This window comes from Phoxinus phoxinus (assembly GCF_949152265.1).
Source record: "Phoxinus phoxinus genome assembly, chromosome: 25".
Lineage (NCBI taxonomy): Eukaryota > Metazoa > Chordata > Actinopteri > Cypriniformes > Leuciscidae > Phoxinus > Phoxinus phoxinus.
In genome coordinates this window covers 11,241,519-11,257,658 of record NC_136900.1, presented here as the reverse complement: position 1 = coordinate 11,257,658, position 16,140 = coordinate 11,241,519, and the positions used below count along the sequence as shown (strand labels likewise).

At 36.6% G+C, this 16,140-nt stretch overlaps 1 protein-coding gene across 1 annotated transcript; it reads left to right on the top strand.

The window, feature by feature from the left end:
- The first annotated feature begins 3,315 nt into the window (after positions 1 to 3,315).
- Positions 3,316 to 16,002, top strand: dhtkd1 (dehydrogenase E1 and transketolase domain containing 1). Its single transcript, XM_079602824.1, has 17 exons — positions 3,316 to 3,607; positions 3,812 to 3,964; positions 4,457 to 4,668; positions 4,819 to 5,013; positions 8,563 to 8,832; positions 8,950 to 9,121; positions 9,846 to 10,044; positions 10,139 to 10,451; positions 10,673 to 10,757; positions 11,846 to 11,985; positions 12,253 to 12,403; positions 12,897 to 13,003; positions 13,092 to 13,256; positions 13,336 to 13,418; positions 13,918 to 14,087; positions 14,865 to 14,950; positions 15,091 to 16,002. Exons 1-17 carry the CDS (start codon positions 3,448 to 3,450, stop codon positions 15,190 to 15,192), a joined length of 2,763 nt encoding a protein of 920 aa, XP_079458950.1. The 5' UTR covers positions 3,316 to 3,447; the 3' UTR covers positions 15,193 to 16,002.
- Positions 16,003 to 16,140: the final 138 nt, after the last annotated feature.

The window sequence follows — 16,140 nt, the reverse complement described above, 5'->3', positions numbered from 1 at the left end:
ACTGTGCAAAGCATTCTTTGACCTTCAAAACATATTTAAACATAGTTATATTCAACAACTATTTAAACAACTTTCATTTACCAGTAGTGCTGTCAAATCGATTAATTATATTTAAGATAAAAGTTTGTTTATATATATATAGTAGCCTACTCTGCAAAAGTCTCAGGCATTAGTATTTTAGACAAAAAAATGGATTTAAGACAGTTATTTATATCTTTTGCTGTAGTGTGTCAGTAGGAAATATAAGTTTACATTTCCAAACATTCCTTTTGCCATTAATTGTAATAATCCAGTGAGATTTTTGTTTGCACAAGGAGTCTTACAACGGAGATCCACACGGAGATCTGATCTCACCATCATTGAGTCCATCTGGGATTACATGAAGAAACAGAAGAGACTCAGACATAAATCCAGAAGAACTGCAGCAATGTCTCCAGATGCTTGAAGAAACCTGCATGTGGTTCGGTTCAGTTCAGTATCGTGACCTGTTCACACTTGAATCAGATATTGTGGGGTGGATTCTTTCTTTTTTTGAAGTTGTAAATACAACAAAGATTACTGGTTTATGTTTGACAACAAAATACTATTTCAGTTTTTCTACTTCAAAATTTCACGTTTAATTCAGTGTTACTCGCTGTTTCTTTGTAATTATTTGTGAACTTGTCTAGCAATTTCACAAATGAAAATGGTTTCTAAAACATATTTTTCAGTGCATTGAAATACAGTATCAAGTCTGAAGTGAATGTTAATATTCAAACAACATATCTCCAATAAACAGTTACTATAGGAATAGTGACTGTATGTGATGAATATATAGCCTATAATGAATTGAAAAAGAGTCACTTTCTAGTAGTTAAAAATATGGTAACATAACAATAGACAGTTTTAAAGCATTCATTTTAAAACAGCTTGTCATACGGTGTCCTATTTGTATGAGCAGCAGGTAACCTTCTGTGTATGCTGGAGCTCAGCTTGTGAACTGCTAAAATCAGAGCACATTTGCCTGGGAGGCATGTATGACCATGTGCGTGAGGAGGGTTGACTGGGGAGGGGGTAATCTGTTACATTTCTTGGACATTTGTGTGCTGCAATCTCACTGTGCCTTATAGGCAACTCTGAATTCATAAATTACTAAAATGTTTAATTTTTCCATTAGAGAAGCTTTAGGCTGATCAGGGACCATACACCAGACCTCAAGAGCCACAGCAAGTAGAATTATGATGCCATTAAAATCGATTTTAAGATGTTGATACAGATCTAAATTGACTAATGTATAAGTGTAAATCTTTTTTTCTGTACTGGTATTTCTGAGCCGTGACAGCCTGCAATGCTTCCTGTCTGCCTATAGGTGGAACCAAAGGGTTTGTCATTTTATTGTAGACACATCAAAAAGCAAAGATAACTTTTATTCAATATTCATCTTGGCCCAATTTTACATTTCAAAAAAGACTGTGCCTAATATAAAAAATAAGAAAGCAAATATAACTTTTAACATGTAAACATGTTTTCTTTTCCTATATTGTCTTTAGAATCGAATGAATAAAAGTCATAAGAATGTTCAACTGCTAATGCAAAATAATACAGTTTTGTCAGGATATTTATCATATAAAATGTTTATTTTATATTTTAAAAAAATAAATTGCTGATGTATCCAGGAGAATACAGAGATTGGAGATGAGGGACAGTGAGTGAAAACCCTAATTCTTGAAAATATTGAAAAGGGAGCCAAATAACTGCAAATAACTCGGGTCATGTGACTTGTTGAAAAATGTCTACTCACCATCTTAATCCCAAAGTAACATGGCACCATGCGACCAGTCTGCCGAGCTTGTGGTAAAAGTTCAGATTAGTGGGAGATATTTAAAAAATATAAGCAATAGCTAATTAGAAGAAAAAATCTATTATTTGAATTCCTATGGTATATGTTCCTGCCATTTTAAAGGTTAATTTTGTAACAAATCTTCCATGTTACTGTATGTTCCAGTAGAAATTTCATAATACACAGTTTCACAATAGAAACTCTATTATAGACACTCTTTCACCTTTTGCAACGTTTTATATAGATGTTTGTGCAGTTCTCCTTGTGAAAGTCAACATCCCCAATAAACAAGCTATCTTTGTCATACTGTAAGTGTCCTCAACTTCTTGGAAACATCTCTCATTTCTCTCTCGCTCTTTCTCTCTCTCTCTCTCTCTCTCTCTCTCTCTCTCTCTCTCTCTCTCTCTCTCTCACACACACACACACACACTCACACACACACACACACTCACACACACACACTCACACACACACACACACACACACACACACACACACACACACACACACACACACACACACACACACACACACACACACACACACACACACACACACACACACACACACACACACCTGTCTGGAAGTTTCTAACATACTACACACATTCTGCAAAAGAATAAACCAGTTGACCTATCCGAACCCTCTTACAAACCAAAGCATCAATTCCAGCCAATAGACGACGAGTAAATCCTCACCTCCCACCTGCCACTGTGCATTAGTGATTCTCAGTGCGACTCATTTGTGCGAATCGATTCTTTCGAACAGTTCATTTTAAAGAACCTGTTAAAAAAAATGTCTTACGCAAGTACTTCATTAAGTGATTCCTGACATGACGGCGTGGCATTTATACATGCTCTAAATATCAAAGCATATCACAGTTCATTACGTCTTTAAATATTACATTTTATAAGGGCGTTTATTAACGTTAATTCAATGTGTCCATGAATCAGCTCATAGAACAGTTATTTACAACATATAGGCCTATATGTGAATTTACATTAGACAGTATAATATAATATTTGTAAAATATTATGCAGTTCGTGATTTGAGTGAGTGCGTTAGGCCTACATATAGGCTACTACCGTCTATAACAATAAAAAAAACCAGCTAATTCTAACAATTAATCAAAGCTATACAAATCTGGTTTACATGATATTTGAAATAAATAAGATTTTGACAGGTTTTTAAGTCAGTAGACGTACCCACACGATCAGACAGACACGTGAGATCTCAGTCAAGAGCGAAAATCGTAATTTAGCTAAATTTGCGCTGATTTGCGTGTGAGCTTTACCCGATAAAATAACCATTTATGCCGTTTTTTGTGACTTACATTCAGACTTTTCGTTATTAAAACGTAAGTCTGAGAGAGTGCATGTAAACTCTACTTTGTTGTTGTTAACTGACTCGAGAACCGCTCTGACAGATTCAATCCGTTTGGTGAACGAGTCGTTCAGAAAAGACTGATTCATTCCAAAGATTCGACTCTCAAAAATGATTCATTCACGAATTGGACACCGCTATCGGTTATTATGGCCGCGCTCTAGGATGCGTGGATCATTGGGGAAACTTTGTATCGTCCGTTAACGGAGTCTATTTTATTTATTTATACCATTTCAGCGGGTATTATGCTTATAAACCTCCATCGACTTTTGCACCGTTCTTTCGGTGGCAGACGGCCGTTTTTAGCGAGTTTATACCACACTCATCGGGGAGTGTACGGTTTCAGACCCAGAGAGACTCCGGTGAGAGACGATGGGCTTCCGCAGATCTCAGCGCTTAACCAAGGTTGACGAGTTTACAGATTGTAAACTGCAGTTGATGTCTGTATATGGTTATGCTTATGGTTGCAGCTTTGGTAGTAGCTTACTTCTTCTTAACGTTGCATACGTAACGTAAACCTACAGAAAGATTAGAGATGTATAGCAAGATCTACAATACTTTAATGTATGGAACCTGTTGATTTATTCGCTGGCTGTCTTATGTAAACAGATCACGGACTGGCGAGATTGGTGGAGGCCTATCGAGCACATGGGCACAAAGTAGCTAAAATTAACCCCTTACTTCCCCAAACTCCTGTGCTGGACAGCGTGCCGGAGATCAGCCTGCTGAATGGAGCTGTTCATGGAGTCCTCAACACTACTGGTTAGTTTCTGGTTGTTTCATTGTTTTGAAATTGATATTGCGTCTTATTAAAGGAATGTTCCGGGTTCAATCTCAGTTAAAGGGATAGTTCACCCAGAAATGAAAATTATGTATTCACCCTCATGTCGTTCCAAACCCGTAATTTCGTTCATTTTAGGGGAAAAAAATATTAAGATATTTTTGTCTGTCTGTGCCTCCACTGACAGCTATGCAACTACCACTTTGACCCCTCGAAAAATTAATAAAGAGATCGTAAAACTAATCCATGCGAATTGAGCGGTTTTGTCCAAATTATCATTTGTGGGTGAACTAACCCTTTAAGCACTGTGAAAGGTTTTTATACACCATATATAGCCTATATTCAAAAGAAACATTCCACATTTCCTTTAAAAAGAAAATGAAAAAGAATTAAATAATTTTTTAGTTAAAATATTATAATAAATTTTCATTATTTGTTGTTGTATTTTATTTTTTTTCCTACAAAAATTCCAGGATTGCGGCATTTTGGGAAAGCAGAGGCGACGACTGAAGAGGTCATGGCCTACCTGGAGAGAACGTACTGTGGGGGAATCTCAGTGGAAACCGCTCAGCTCCAGAGCCTACAGGAAAGAGAATGGTTCGCCGACCGATTTGAAGAGCTCAAGAAAGAGGTGTTTTCACCAGAAGAGAGGAGACAGCTGGCTAAACTAATGCTTGAATCACAGGTAAGACAACCATTTACATTTAGGCTCTTTTATTGTGCTTTGCATGCCCCATGACATCTGTTACATCTTGATGGCCTATCAATCATTGAATAGCCTACTTGATTTCAGTGGCATCAGCAATTCTACATCTCCTCTGTTCTCTTTTCAAAGGAGTTTGACCACTTTTTAGCCACTAAGTTTGCCACTGTGAAACGATATGGAGGTGAGGGAGCAGAGAGCATGATGGGCTTTTTCTACGAGCTATTCCGCACTGCGGCGTACAGCGGAGTGACTGACGTGATCATGGGAATGCCTCACCGTGGACGTCTCAACCTGCTCACCGGACTACTGCAGTTCCCCCCAGAGGTTAATTCATAAGTTATATATGTAGCAAACTAGACAAACTGGCTTAATGTACAGTTTAAAACATGTCTAGACCTGATTCTGTAACATATACTGACTGTACAATGGGCTCCACACGAGACCACGTTGACAATTTGAGATTCTTGTATTAATTTAAACCTGGAAATGAGGATATTGAAAAATTTTATAAAAAAAAAAGCTGTGCTGTAAATGAGTTAATCAAACTATGTGTTTTTATATAGCTCCTTCAAAGGTTGTTTTTCAAGGTACTTTACTTAAAGGAGAACTCCGGTCAATTTTAACATTGAGCTCAATTTTTAGTAAATTTGGAGTGCTGTCAATACAGAGAACAACGACAAAAATCGGTGTTGCCTACACTGTGTTATCCTATTTTTAAAATTTACACCCTATTGACTTGAATGGGGCAAGTTTTAAACTTAACCAGTTCTTAGTCTTATCATCCTTGATGTGTCATACAAGTGCCCAGCAATGTTGAGTGATTCCTTCAGAGTGAACACGAGTAAATCTGACTGCAGTAGATGTGAAAGATATGAATAAAAATGTATATAAAAATATATCAGCCAGCGCAAATACCTGTATTTTGTTCATGTTTTCGGTCGAAGTCCAAAGTAGTCGATTGTCGAGTTCACACGCATAGGTTTAGTTACTATGATCACGCGCGTGAACTCGACAATCGACTACTTTGGACTTCGCCCGAAAACAGGAACTAAATACAGGTATTTGCGCTGGCTGATATAACATCATTTTTATTCATATCTTTCACATCTACTGCAGTCAGATTCACTCGTGTTCACTCTGAAGGAATCACTCAACATGGCTGGGTACTTGTATGACACATCAAAGATGTTAAAGGGCACCTATTATGGAATTTTGAAATGTACCTTTCATGTAGTGTGTAACATAGATCTAAGTGAACAAAAACATCCTGCAAAGTTTGAAATATGAAAGTGCACCGTATATAAAGTTATTGTCTTTCAAAAGTGAGAGTCGACTCTGAGTCATTTTTATGAATCGTTAGAAGACCGAAGCTTTTTCTCTGACTAGATGACGTCAACTTGTCAAGTTATTTGAATACGATACGCCCACTTATTGCGCTCCAAGGCCAGGGAAAATATCATGGCAATGAGACGCTGTGTTCTGAAGTGCGGCTCAAAAGCAAACTTTTTTCATCTGCCCAAGGAGGAGCATTTGAAGACTAAGTGGCTACAATTCACTATACCACAGAAGTATAGTCCGAGCCTTGTGCTTTGTTCGCGTCATTTTGAAGACGATTGCTTTTTAAATGCAATCAAACTTGGATTCGCGAGCCGGCTGATATTGAAGGAAGGTTCAGTTCCAAGTGTATTTGCATCAGCTTCCTCCGTATCACAACCTGTAAGTGTTATTAATAATTTTTGCTTTTATATTTTATGTAGCATGCTTAATAATTATTTTGTTTGTTGTGTAAGCACCGTTTAGCTTCTAGGTCTTCAATGACAATTGTATTGAGATATGTGAAGTGTTTGTCGTTGTTTTCGGAGTTGTCTAAAGAATAGAGTAATAACTGTAACGTAACTGCATTTTTTTTTTTTTGTAAAAACGTTATGTTTATGCAACGGGCTAACGCAAACAAAGACTGATTGTGCTTTTACAATATGAACTCTGGGCTATGCTCGCTAACATAACATTAAATTATTTATCTTATTTTTCGTTTTTTACTACAAACTATAAAGCAGTGGACTATAATCATTATTATAATACAATTTAATTGATAAAAGCATCATTGTACTCCGTGTTAAAAATAAGTATTATCTCTGTAAACACTGCTGGGTCATCTGACCAATCAACGCAGATTAGCGTCGCGCAAAGGAGGGGTTTGAAAAACGAGTCGTTAAACGAATCATTTGGGAGTCGGTGAGCAAATCAGGTAAAAATAAATGCATATTATACGAAAACAAAAGTGTTTTTTGTCATTGCATGCACGTAAAACTGTTGTTGGGGTCTCTCTAAACAACATTAGGAACATTTTAAATGTCATAATAGGTGCCCTTTAAGAGGATAAAAGCAGGTTTAAAACTTGCCCCATTCAAGTCAATAGGGTGCAAATTTTAAAAATAGGATAACACAGTGTAGGCAACACCGATTTTTGTCGTTGTTCTCTGTATTGACAGCACTCCAAATTTACAAAAAATTGAGCTCAATGTTAAAATTGACCGGAGTTCTCCTTTAAGACATAAAAGAAAAAAGAATAAAATGTACAACAATGTATGCCGTCCAAGTCCAGTCCCAAGAGTCTGCTGTAGATATGCTTGACCAGAGTAAAATACAGCCTTGCTTTAGGATGAAATACTACTTAGCAAACTTTTAGTTATAACAGAACAATATAAGAATTCAAAGAGTTAACGTTTAGCAGGATTGAGTTACTTTTTTGCAGTGAAGATCCAGCGCTTTGTAGGCAGTGGCTAAAGGCTGCAGAGAATTGTAAATACCTCCGTATTTGTAGTCAACATTTCGAACTGGATGACCACGAACACAGTGTTTTAGGCCAAACAGAAAGGAAAAAAATTAAAGAAACTGGTATTCTGTCAGTTCCGCCAAAGCTAAATGCCGTCGCGTACTGTTGAAAGCTGTTGCCATAGTGTTCCATTTTTACCATAATGCTGTTTAAAGAGTAGACAAAATACGATATTGTAGACCGCCGGATGACACTTTTTGCGTCAACTTGACTTTTTCTAACAAATAAACGTGAGTTTCTTGGCCTAGTAAAACGAAGTTTGAGTAAACGTTGTTCATGTACTTCTTACATCATAACAATACTAAGCGGGTTGAAAATCGGCAAAGTTGTACTTAAGTTACAAATCACTCATTTTGGCACATATCAAATACTAAGATAGTTCATGTAAAAAAAAATATTCTGGTATACATTTGCAAAGGGAACGTTTTGTATCAAATTTGAAAATGCAAAATTGACATATTTTCGTTAGTTATCTCAGACTTGTACATGTCTGTGTGTTGTTATTTGATCATTTGTTGTAAGTGATGAGTCTTAAAGGGATTGTTCGTGCAAAAATGAAATTTCTGTCATCATTTACTCACCCTCATGTAGTTCCAAAACTTCTGCTGACCATAAAAGAAGACATTTTGAAGAATTTACTTCCATTGTATGGACAAAAAATACTTGAGAGATATTTCTCGAAATATCTACTTTTACGTTGCACAGTAGAAAGAAAGTCATACCGGTTTGGAACCACATGAGGGTGAGAAATTTGTGACATTTTGTGTGCAGCTTTACCTTGGAATTGATTCCTTGTTTTTCTTCTTTGTGAATATTGTATATATAATGCCATTTTGGTTTAATTTCTCCCCCATTATTTCCTCTAAACATCTATTCCTCTGAGTCACACCCTTTTCATTCTACATGAATAAACGTGTTCTCCGGGGAATGACAGTTTATTTTGTCCCGGCAAGTTTTGGGGGAAAATGATAGTTTCATTGCCTGCAGCCATTATTAAGCTCTGACTAACCAAATACGTCATTCTTTCTCGCTCTCAGCTCATGTTCCGTAAGATGAGGGGTCTCAGCGAGTTTCCGGAGAACTCCCCGTCTATTGGAGACGTCCTGTCACATTTAACCTCCTCAGTGGAGCTGGACTTTGGGGCGGGACAACCTCTCCATGTCACTATGCTGCCCAACCCCTCTCACCTGGAGGCCATCAACCCCGTGACGCAAGGAAAGACTCGCGGCCGTCAGCAAGTCAAACAGGACGGCGATTACTCCACTGACCCTCATTCTCGGCCAGGAGACAAAGTCATCTGCCTGCAGGTCCTGAGAAAAGATGTCTTTTTTTTTAGTAAAGTTCACTATCTAAAATATAAACCATACAAATACATGGTAGTTGTGTATGTTATAATCTAATGGCTCTTTATCTGTTCTGTACAGGTTCATGGAGATGCTTCGTTTTCAGGCCAAGGCGTAGTAACGGAGACCTTCACCCTTTCAAATCTCCCCCATTTTAGAGTAGGTGGAAGCATCCACCTCATCGTGAACAATCAAGTGGGCTACACCACTCCCTCTGAGAGGGGACGATCATCTCTGTACTGCAGTGATGTTGGTATGTAGTATGGTCTAAGGATTTCTGTATTTCCCAAACTGACATGTATGACCAGTGCTGGGTAGATTACTTACAAAGTGTAGTTCATTACTGATTCAAAATTACATGACAAAAATTGGAGTTTAAGGTAATATAATCTGACTACTTTTTGATGACTTTTGACCTAACTCGTTTATTACATTGATTTGAATAGGATAATATTGTACCATATTGATACAAATATTAAATGAGAAAGAAAATATATTCTATTCTTTATCAACATTACATTAAATACATTTTCCCCTGGGGTTCGTGAAGGAATTAGTGTAAGGCCGTTACCGGAAGCCAGTGATTCTAGTTTATAAAGTTATAAATATGGATATTTTTCTTACATGATGGATGGATGTGCTTTTTTGGGCTTCAAACAATCTAAGTTACCATTCACTCCCATTATAAAGCTTGGAAGAGCCACAGCGTATTATTTAATATAACTCCAATTGTGTTTGGCTGAAAGGAGAAAGTCATATACACCTAGGATGGCTTGAGGATAATTTTTTGGGGGGGATAATTGTAATTTTTGGGTGAACTACATTATTATTTAACATTTTATTAAATTTTTTATGTAACACAATTTTTATTTTTTTTATGATTTTAGTTTTGGTAAACTACCCTGTTCTGCACACAGACCCCATTAAACCTTTCATTATCTAACAATACTTTTGCAATTGCACTTGATGCCGTTCAGGTAAAATGGTGGATTGTGCTATAATCCATGTGAACGGCGATGATGCCGAGGAGGTCCTCAGAGCGACCCGGCTGGCCGTGGAGTACCAGCGACGCTTCAGAAAAGACGTTATTGTGGACCTTCTTTGTTACCGTCAGTGGGGGCACAATGAGCTGGACGAGCCCTTTTTCACGAACCCCGCAATGTATAAAATTATTCGGTGGGTACCTCTGCCAGTTAGCTTTTTTCTAATAGCCTATTGCTAAAAATGTTAGGTTCTGCTGGTTTAATTATTCTTTTCACTGCCATTTTAGGTCGAGAAAAAGTATCCCAGATTCATATGCCGACCAGCTAGTCTCGGAGGGCCTGATGACAGAGGAAGAGCGCGGTCAGATCAAGACCACCTGCTACGCTATGCTCAACGACCGGCTGAACAACATGACCCTCTACATCCCCCCGCCCACTAACCTCCAGGGGCGCTGGGGAGACCTGGTGGAGCCCCAGAACAGAGTCTCGTTGTGGGACACCGGTGTAGCGCTGCCTCTGCTGCAGTTCGTAGGCGCCAAATCAGTGGACATACCTGAGGAGATTCAAGTGCACAGTCACCTGAGAAAGACACATGTGCAGGTAAAGCGTGATCTTTGAACTCTTTTTGTAAATAAGCAACATAACAAAGTTGAGAAAAGTTTAACTTAATGCATACTTTTTGCAAGGATCATCTACTTCAATGATCTATACAGCCATTTGATGATAAAACTGCAGTCTGTGTGAACGGCTCTTTAGAGTCGGTAAAGAACTGATGAACTTTGATTTGAACACGTCTGAGTGAACGTCTTGATCTGTCGCAGGCTCGACTGCAGAAACTGGAGGAGGGCATAAAATTGGACTGGTCCACCGCAGAAGCCCTAGCGTTTGGCACAATGCTCTGCCAGGGTAATGTGTTCATCTCTTCTTCCTTGCTCTATAAAATCGTTTTAAAAATAATTTGTGCTTTTGTTTGTATCCTTGTAGGGATTTTCCCCTAATTGATGTTTCCTTTAGGTTGTTCACTAGTGTTTGTAAGAGAATTTTGGACAATATTCACTGTGAAAAGTAATACATTTTATAAATTTTGAATTTATATTCTCCATCTAACAGAATTTATTCTCTTCAGGTTTAATAATTTCTTTATGATAATATAAAAGCTAATATTTTTTACACAGAGGAAATTAGTTTTTATGCACTGTCATACTTTTTTTGCGCTCACTAAGACCATTTATTTGATCAAAAATACAGTAAAAAATATTAAAATTTATGATACCTGTTGTCTAGTTTAATATATCTTAAAATGTCATTTATTTCTGCGATCAAAGCTTAATTTTCAGCATCATTACTCCAGTCTTCAGTGTCACATGATCATTCAGAAATCATTATAATAGGCTGATTTGAAGAAACATTTCTGATTATTATCAATGTTGATAACAGTCATGCTGCTTAATATTTTTTGTGGAAACTGGCATTTTTTTCAGGATTCTTTAATGAATAAGAACAGCATTTGTTATTGCCACTTTTGATCAATTGAATGCATCCTTGTTAAATAAAATGGTAACACTTTACAATAAGGTTCATTAGTTAACATTAGTTAACTTCATTAGTTAACATTAACTAATAATGAACTGTACTTATACAGCATTTATTCATCTTTGTTAATGTTAATTTCAACATTTACTAATACTTTATTAAAATCTTGTTAACATTAGTTAATGCACTGTGAACTAACATGAACAAACAATGAACAGCTTTATTTATATTAACTAACATTAACAAAGATTTATAAATACTGTAACAAATGTATTGCTCATTGTTTGTTCATGTTAGTTAATACATTAACTAATGTTTAATAAATTAACCTTATTGTAAAGTGTTACCAATAAAATATATATATTTTTTATCGTATTGGCCCCAAAGCAGTGTATAAGAAATGTATATTAGCATCAAAATGTTTAAAAACTCATTTATATTTATGTATCCATTTAATGCAGGATTCAATATCCGTATCAGTGGTCAAGATGTTGGCCGTGGTACGTTCAGTCAGCGTCACGCTATGGTTGTGTGTCAGGAGACCAACGACATGTATATCCCCCTCAATCACATCAGCTCCGAACAGAAAGCCCACATAGAGGTAAGCCAGTCAGAGAGACATTAAGACATTAATTGTATTTATTTAGAAATTACGAAGTCTACTGCATATGGTTTATGCATTTCTGCAATAATTTATCGTTTTTAATATTATTTGTTTTTATCATTATACTTGATGACGTGTAGAGGATTAACTTTGTACTTGTAACTCAAAACGCTCTTCATTCCTGAGTTGGGTGGTTTGCCCTTTCAATAAGCCAGAACATTTGAAAGCATAATTATGTTTGACGTGTGTGTTGTTCTCTCGCAGGTGTGCAACAGTGCTCTTTCTGAAGAAGCTGTTCTGGGTTTTGAGTATGGAATGAGCATTGCTCAACCTAGACTGCTGCCCATCTGGGAAGCTCAGTTTGGAGATTTCTTCAACGGCGCCCAGATCATATTTGACACTTTCCTCTCTGGAGGTAAAAAAAAAAACAAAAAAAACTTTCAGAAACAGTGCTGATACTGTATAGAAAATAACTCCCTTTTGACTTTGTGCTTTGTAACTTTGCAGACATTTTTCATGCTCGTACAGCAACATCACACACTAAAGCAAGTTGGATATGTTATAAAAGCATAATTATCCTTTCAAGAGGTCTTAAATTTGTGGATATAAAACCAACAATCACAATATGGCTAAATATGAATATTAAACACTTAAAATGTGAGGTTTAATAAAACCTTTTTTTTGTCTAAATGTATTGTTTGAACTTTAAAGTTGTTTAAATCGTCGTCTTTACAGTCATTTTTATGGTTTGGATGTTACAGACATTGCTGTTGCCTGTCCATATGGATTTCATTTTATTTGTGCAGGTCTTTAATGTCTTAAAGCCTTAAATTTGATAATAAAAATGTGCAGACACCCTGAATATGTATCTTTAGAGCCTAAATCCTGGTTTGTGGTATTTCTTTAAGGTGAGGCTAAATGGCTCCTGCAGAGTGGATTGGTCATCTTACTGCCACACGGGTACGATGGAGCCGGACCGGAGCATTCATCATGCCGAATCGAGCGTTTCTTACAGGTAAAGTGCAAGCATGTTCAATTACAGGAGTAGTACGGACTAAATGTTCCAGCGTACTTTAAATAACTGCTCTTTCTTCCTCCTGCAGCTCTGTGACAGTAAAGAGGAAGGTGTGGACGGGGACACGGTGAACATGGGAGTGGTGAATCCAACCCTGCCAGCTCAGTACTTCCACCTTTTAAGGAGACAAATGATTAGAAACTTCCGGAAACCGTTGATCTTGGCTTCTCCTAAAACTCTGCTGCGCTTTTCGGTGCGTTAGAGATATGAATTGCTTTCTGTTTAGTTGTTGTTGTTGTTTATTAAAGAAATATTCAACTATTTGCCACCAGGGGGCAGTGTCAAGCTTGGCTGATCTGGGACCAGGAACTTCCTTTAAAACTGTCATTGGTGATGCTTCTGTAAACCCTGCAAGGTATCTTCATTAATTAAGGCGCTTTTTTAATAAATGCATTGTTCATAGATCATTACATGTTACTACCGCTCAAAAAGTTTGGGGTCGGTTAGATTTTTAAATGTTTTTGAAGGAAGTCTCTTTTGCTCAGCAATACTGTATATATTTGATTAAAACTACAGTAAAAGCGGTAATATTGTGAAATATTACAATTTAAAATAACTGTAATATGGTTTAAAATGTAATTTATTCCTGCGATCAAAGCTAAATTTTCAGCATCATTACTTCAGTCTTACATTTTTTTCAGGATTCTTTGGTAAATAGAAAGTAAAAAAAAAAACATTTATTTGAAATAAAAATATTTAGTAATGTAAGTCTCTGCTGTCACACTTTTGATCAATTTAATGCCTCCTTGCTGACTAAAAGTATGTTTTTCTTCTGACCTCAAACTTTTGACTATTCATATACAAAATGGACATTCATATACATATAAAATGCATCTTCTGCTCCTTTCCTGCAGTGTGCAGCGTGTTCTGTTTTGCTCAGGTAAACATTACTATGCGCTGCTGAAACATAGAGAGACGTTACCAGAGGCGTTAAAAAACACCGCGCTGATCCGGGTCGAGGAACTGTGTCCTTTCCCCACGGAAGCCCTACAACAGGAACTAAATAAATACACAAACGCCAAAGGTGAGGTGGCTCATATGCATCTTTTATTCATAGGAATCACATTGTGTTAATTAGTTTTTTGTTTTTGTTTTGGTATTGGGGCAATCGCTCCGTGACCGGCCTTCATAAGGAATCATAGATGTTCCCATTACAAAATGTTGATGTTCCTAAGAAGCCTAATTTTGGCATTCCCAGAATGCACTACACAAAGCTCCATGAAAATATAAATACAAGATTATACTTGCTTTTTGTTATTGAATGACATGTATATAATAAATAGTTGAATCTGATTCAATTGGTAAGATTTTTTTTTTTTTTTTTTTTATGCTCACCAAGGCTTACATTATTTGATCAAAAATGCTGTCAAAATATAGTAATATTGCAAAATATGTTTACAATTTAAAACTGGTTTTCTATTTTAATATATTTTTAAAAAGTAATATATTCCTGTGGTGCAAAGCTGCACTTTCAGTCTTCAGTGTCACATGATCCTTCAGAAATCATGCTAATATCATGTTGAAAACAGCTGCTTTGGAAACTGATACATTATTTTCTTTGAAAGAGCAGCATTTATTTGAAATAATCTTTTGTAACGTCTTTACTGTCACTTTTGATCAATTTAATGCATCCATGCTAAAAAAAAAGTATTCATTTATTATTTTTTAAATCTTATTGACCCCAAACTTTTGAGCAGTAGTGTGTACTTAATGCATAAAACATCAAACTTTATTGGAACCCAATCTATTTCTACACAAAACATGGCAAGCTTCTTTCATATTATTTCCTCTTCCATTACAGAGTTTATCTGGAGTCAAGAGGAGCCGCAGAACATGGGCTGCTGGACATTTGTATCACCGAGATTTGAAAAACAGTTAGCCTGCAAGGTCAGACTCACCACTTCACGCTAATAGATGGCCTCTTAGCTAATCCCTTGATCGCCTCTTAGGCTGCATGTAGCTTAAGTTCATCAGATTTACACCGATTTATTGCAAGATGATTAATGTTGATCCCATTGTTCCCTCAGTTGAGGTTCGTGGGCAGACCTGCATTACCCGCTCCCGCTGTGGGCATCGGCACTCTCCACCATCAGCAGCAAGAAGCCATCCTGACCACGTCTTTCTCCTGAAACCACAGAACTATAAACATGCTGAGCATCTGTTATTACAGCAAACAAGCTGTGACTGGTGCACTGACAACAAACGCCAAGCTCTGTTTGTAACCTGAGCGCTGAACAGGCATATTGCAGGTTTGACTAATTTATCCCCTTACTTGGGTACAAGGGAACATCTGTTGACTCCATTTCCTATCGGCATCCAAATCGGTTTATAATTTCTACACCTTTTTTGAAAGTATCATTGATATTTTAGAAGTGATATTTCCTCTCTGTTGGCACAGGAAGTTTGTTTGTAATTGTATCGATGAAATGTAGAAAACTGACAAAGCATACATTAGTGTTATGTATAGTTTTTCCAAGCACTTTTAATTTAAATTGAATATACCTACCGCAGTCAGAAGACTGTGGAGGCAAATAATCATTGTAGCATTGAAGTGTAAATTGTAATGTGAACTGGTAGTGGCTCACGATCAAAACATTGGCTCATTCATTGTTGTTGTGTGCATGTGAATCAAGGGCTGCTTGGAAAATTGACTATTTCCAGATGAATGTAGAAAGTGTGCGAAATAACAGAATCTATTGATGTATGTTTACATGAAATTATTAATCGTAAAATGATACCTTTCAAAAATCTTTGCAAAGTTGCTGATTGGTATCTAGTTTATGTTGCTATCAATGGTTTTTTTTTAACATACCCATCCAAACTGTTTATAATGTTAAATTATATGCGTTGTTTTCAATAATGATGATGTGTGGATGAAACTGAATTTGTACTTAAATGCTTATTCTGGAGATTTAAAATAAATAAAAGTAAAAAATTAATCATTGACCATTAACATGTCTTCATATATTTTCATAAGGTAAAGATATTAATAATTAAACCTGTTTGTCTGTCTTTAGGATTCACATTCACCCCTAATCAAACAATTCAAATGACTTGCATTGAATGTATTCTGAAAA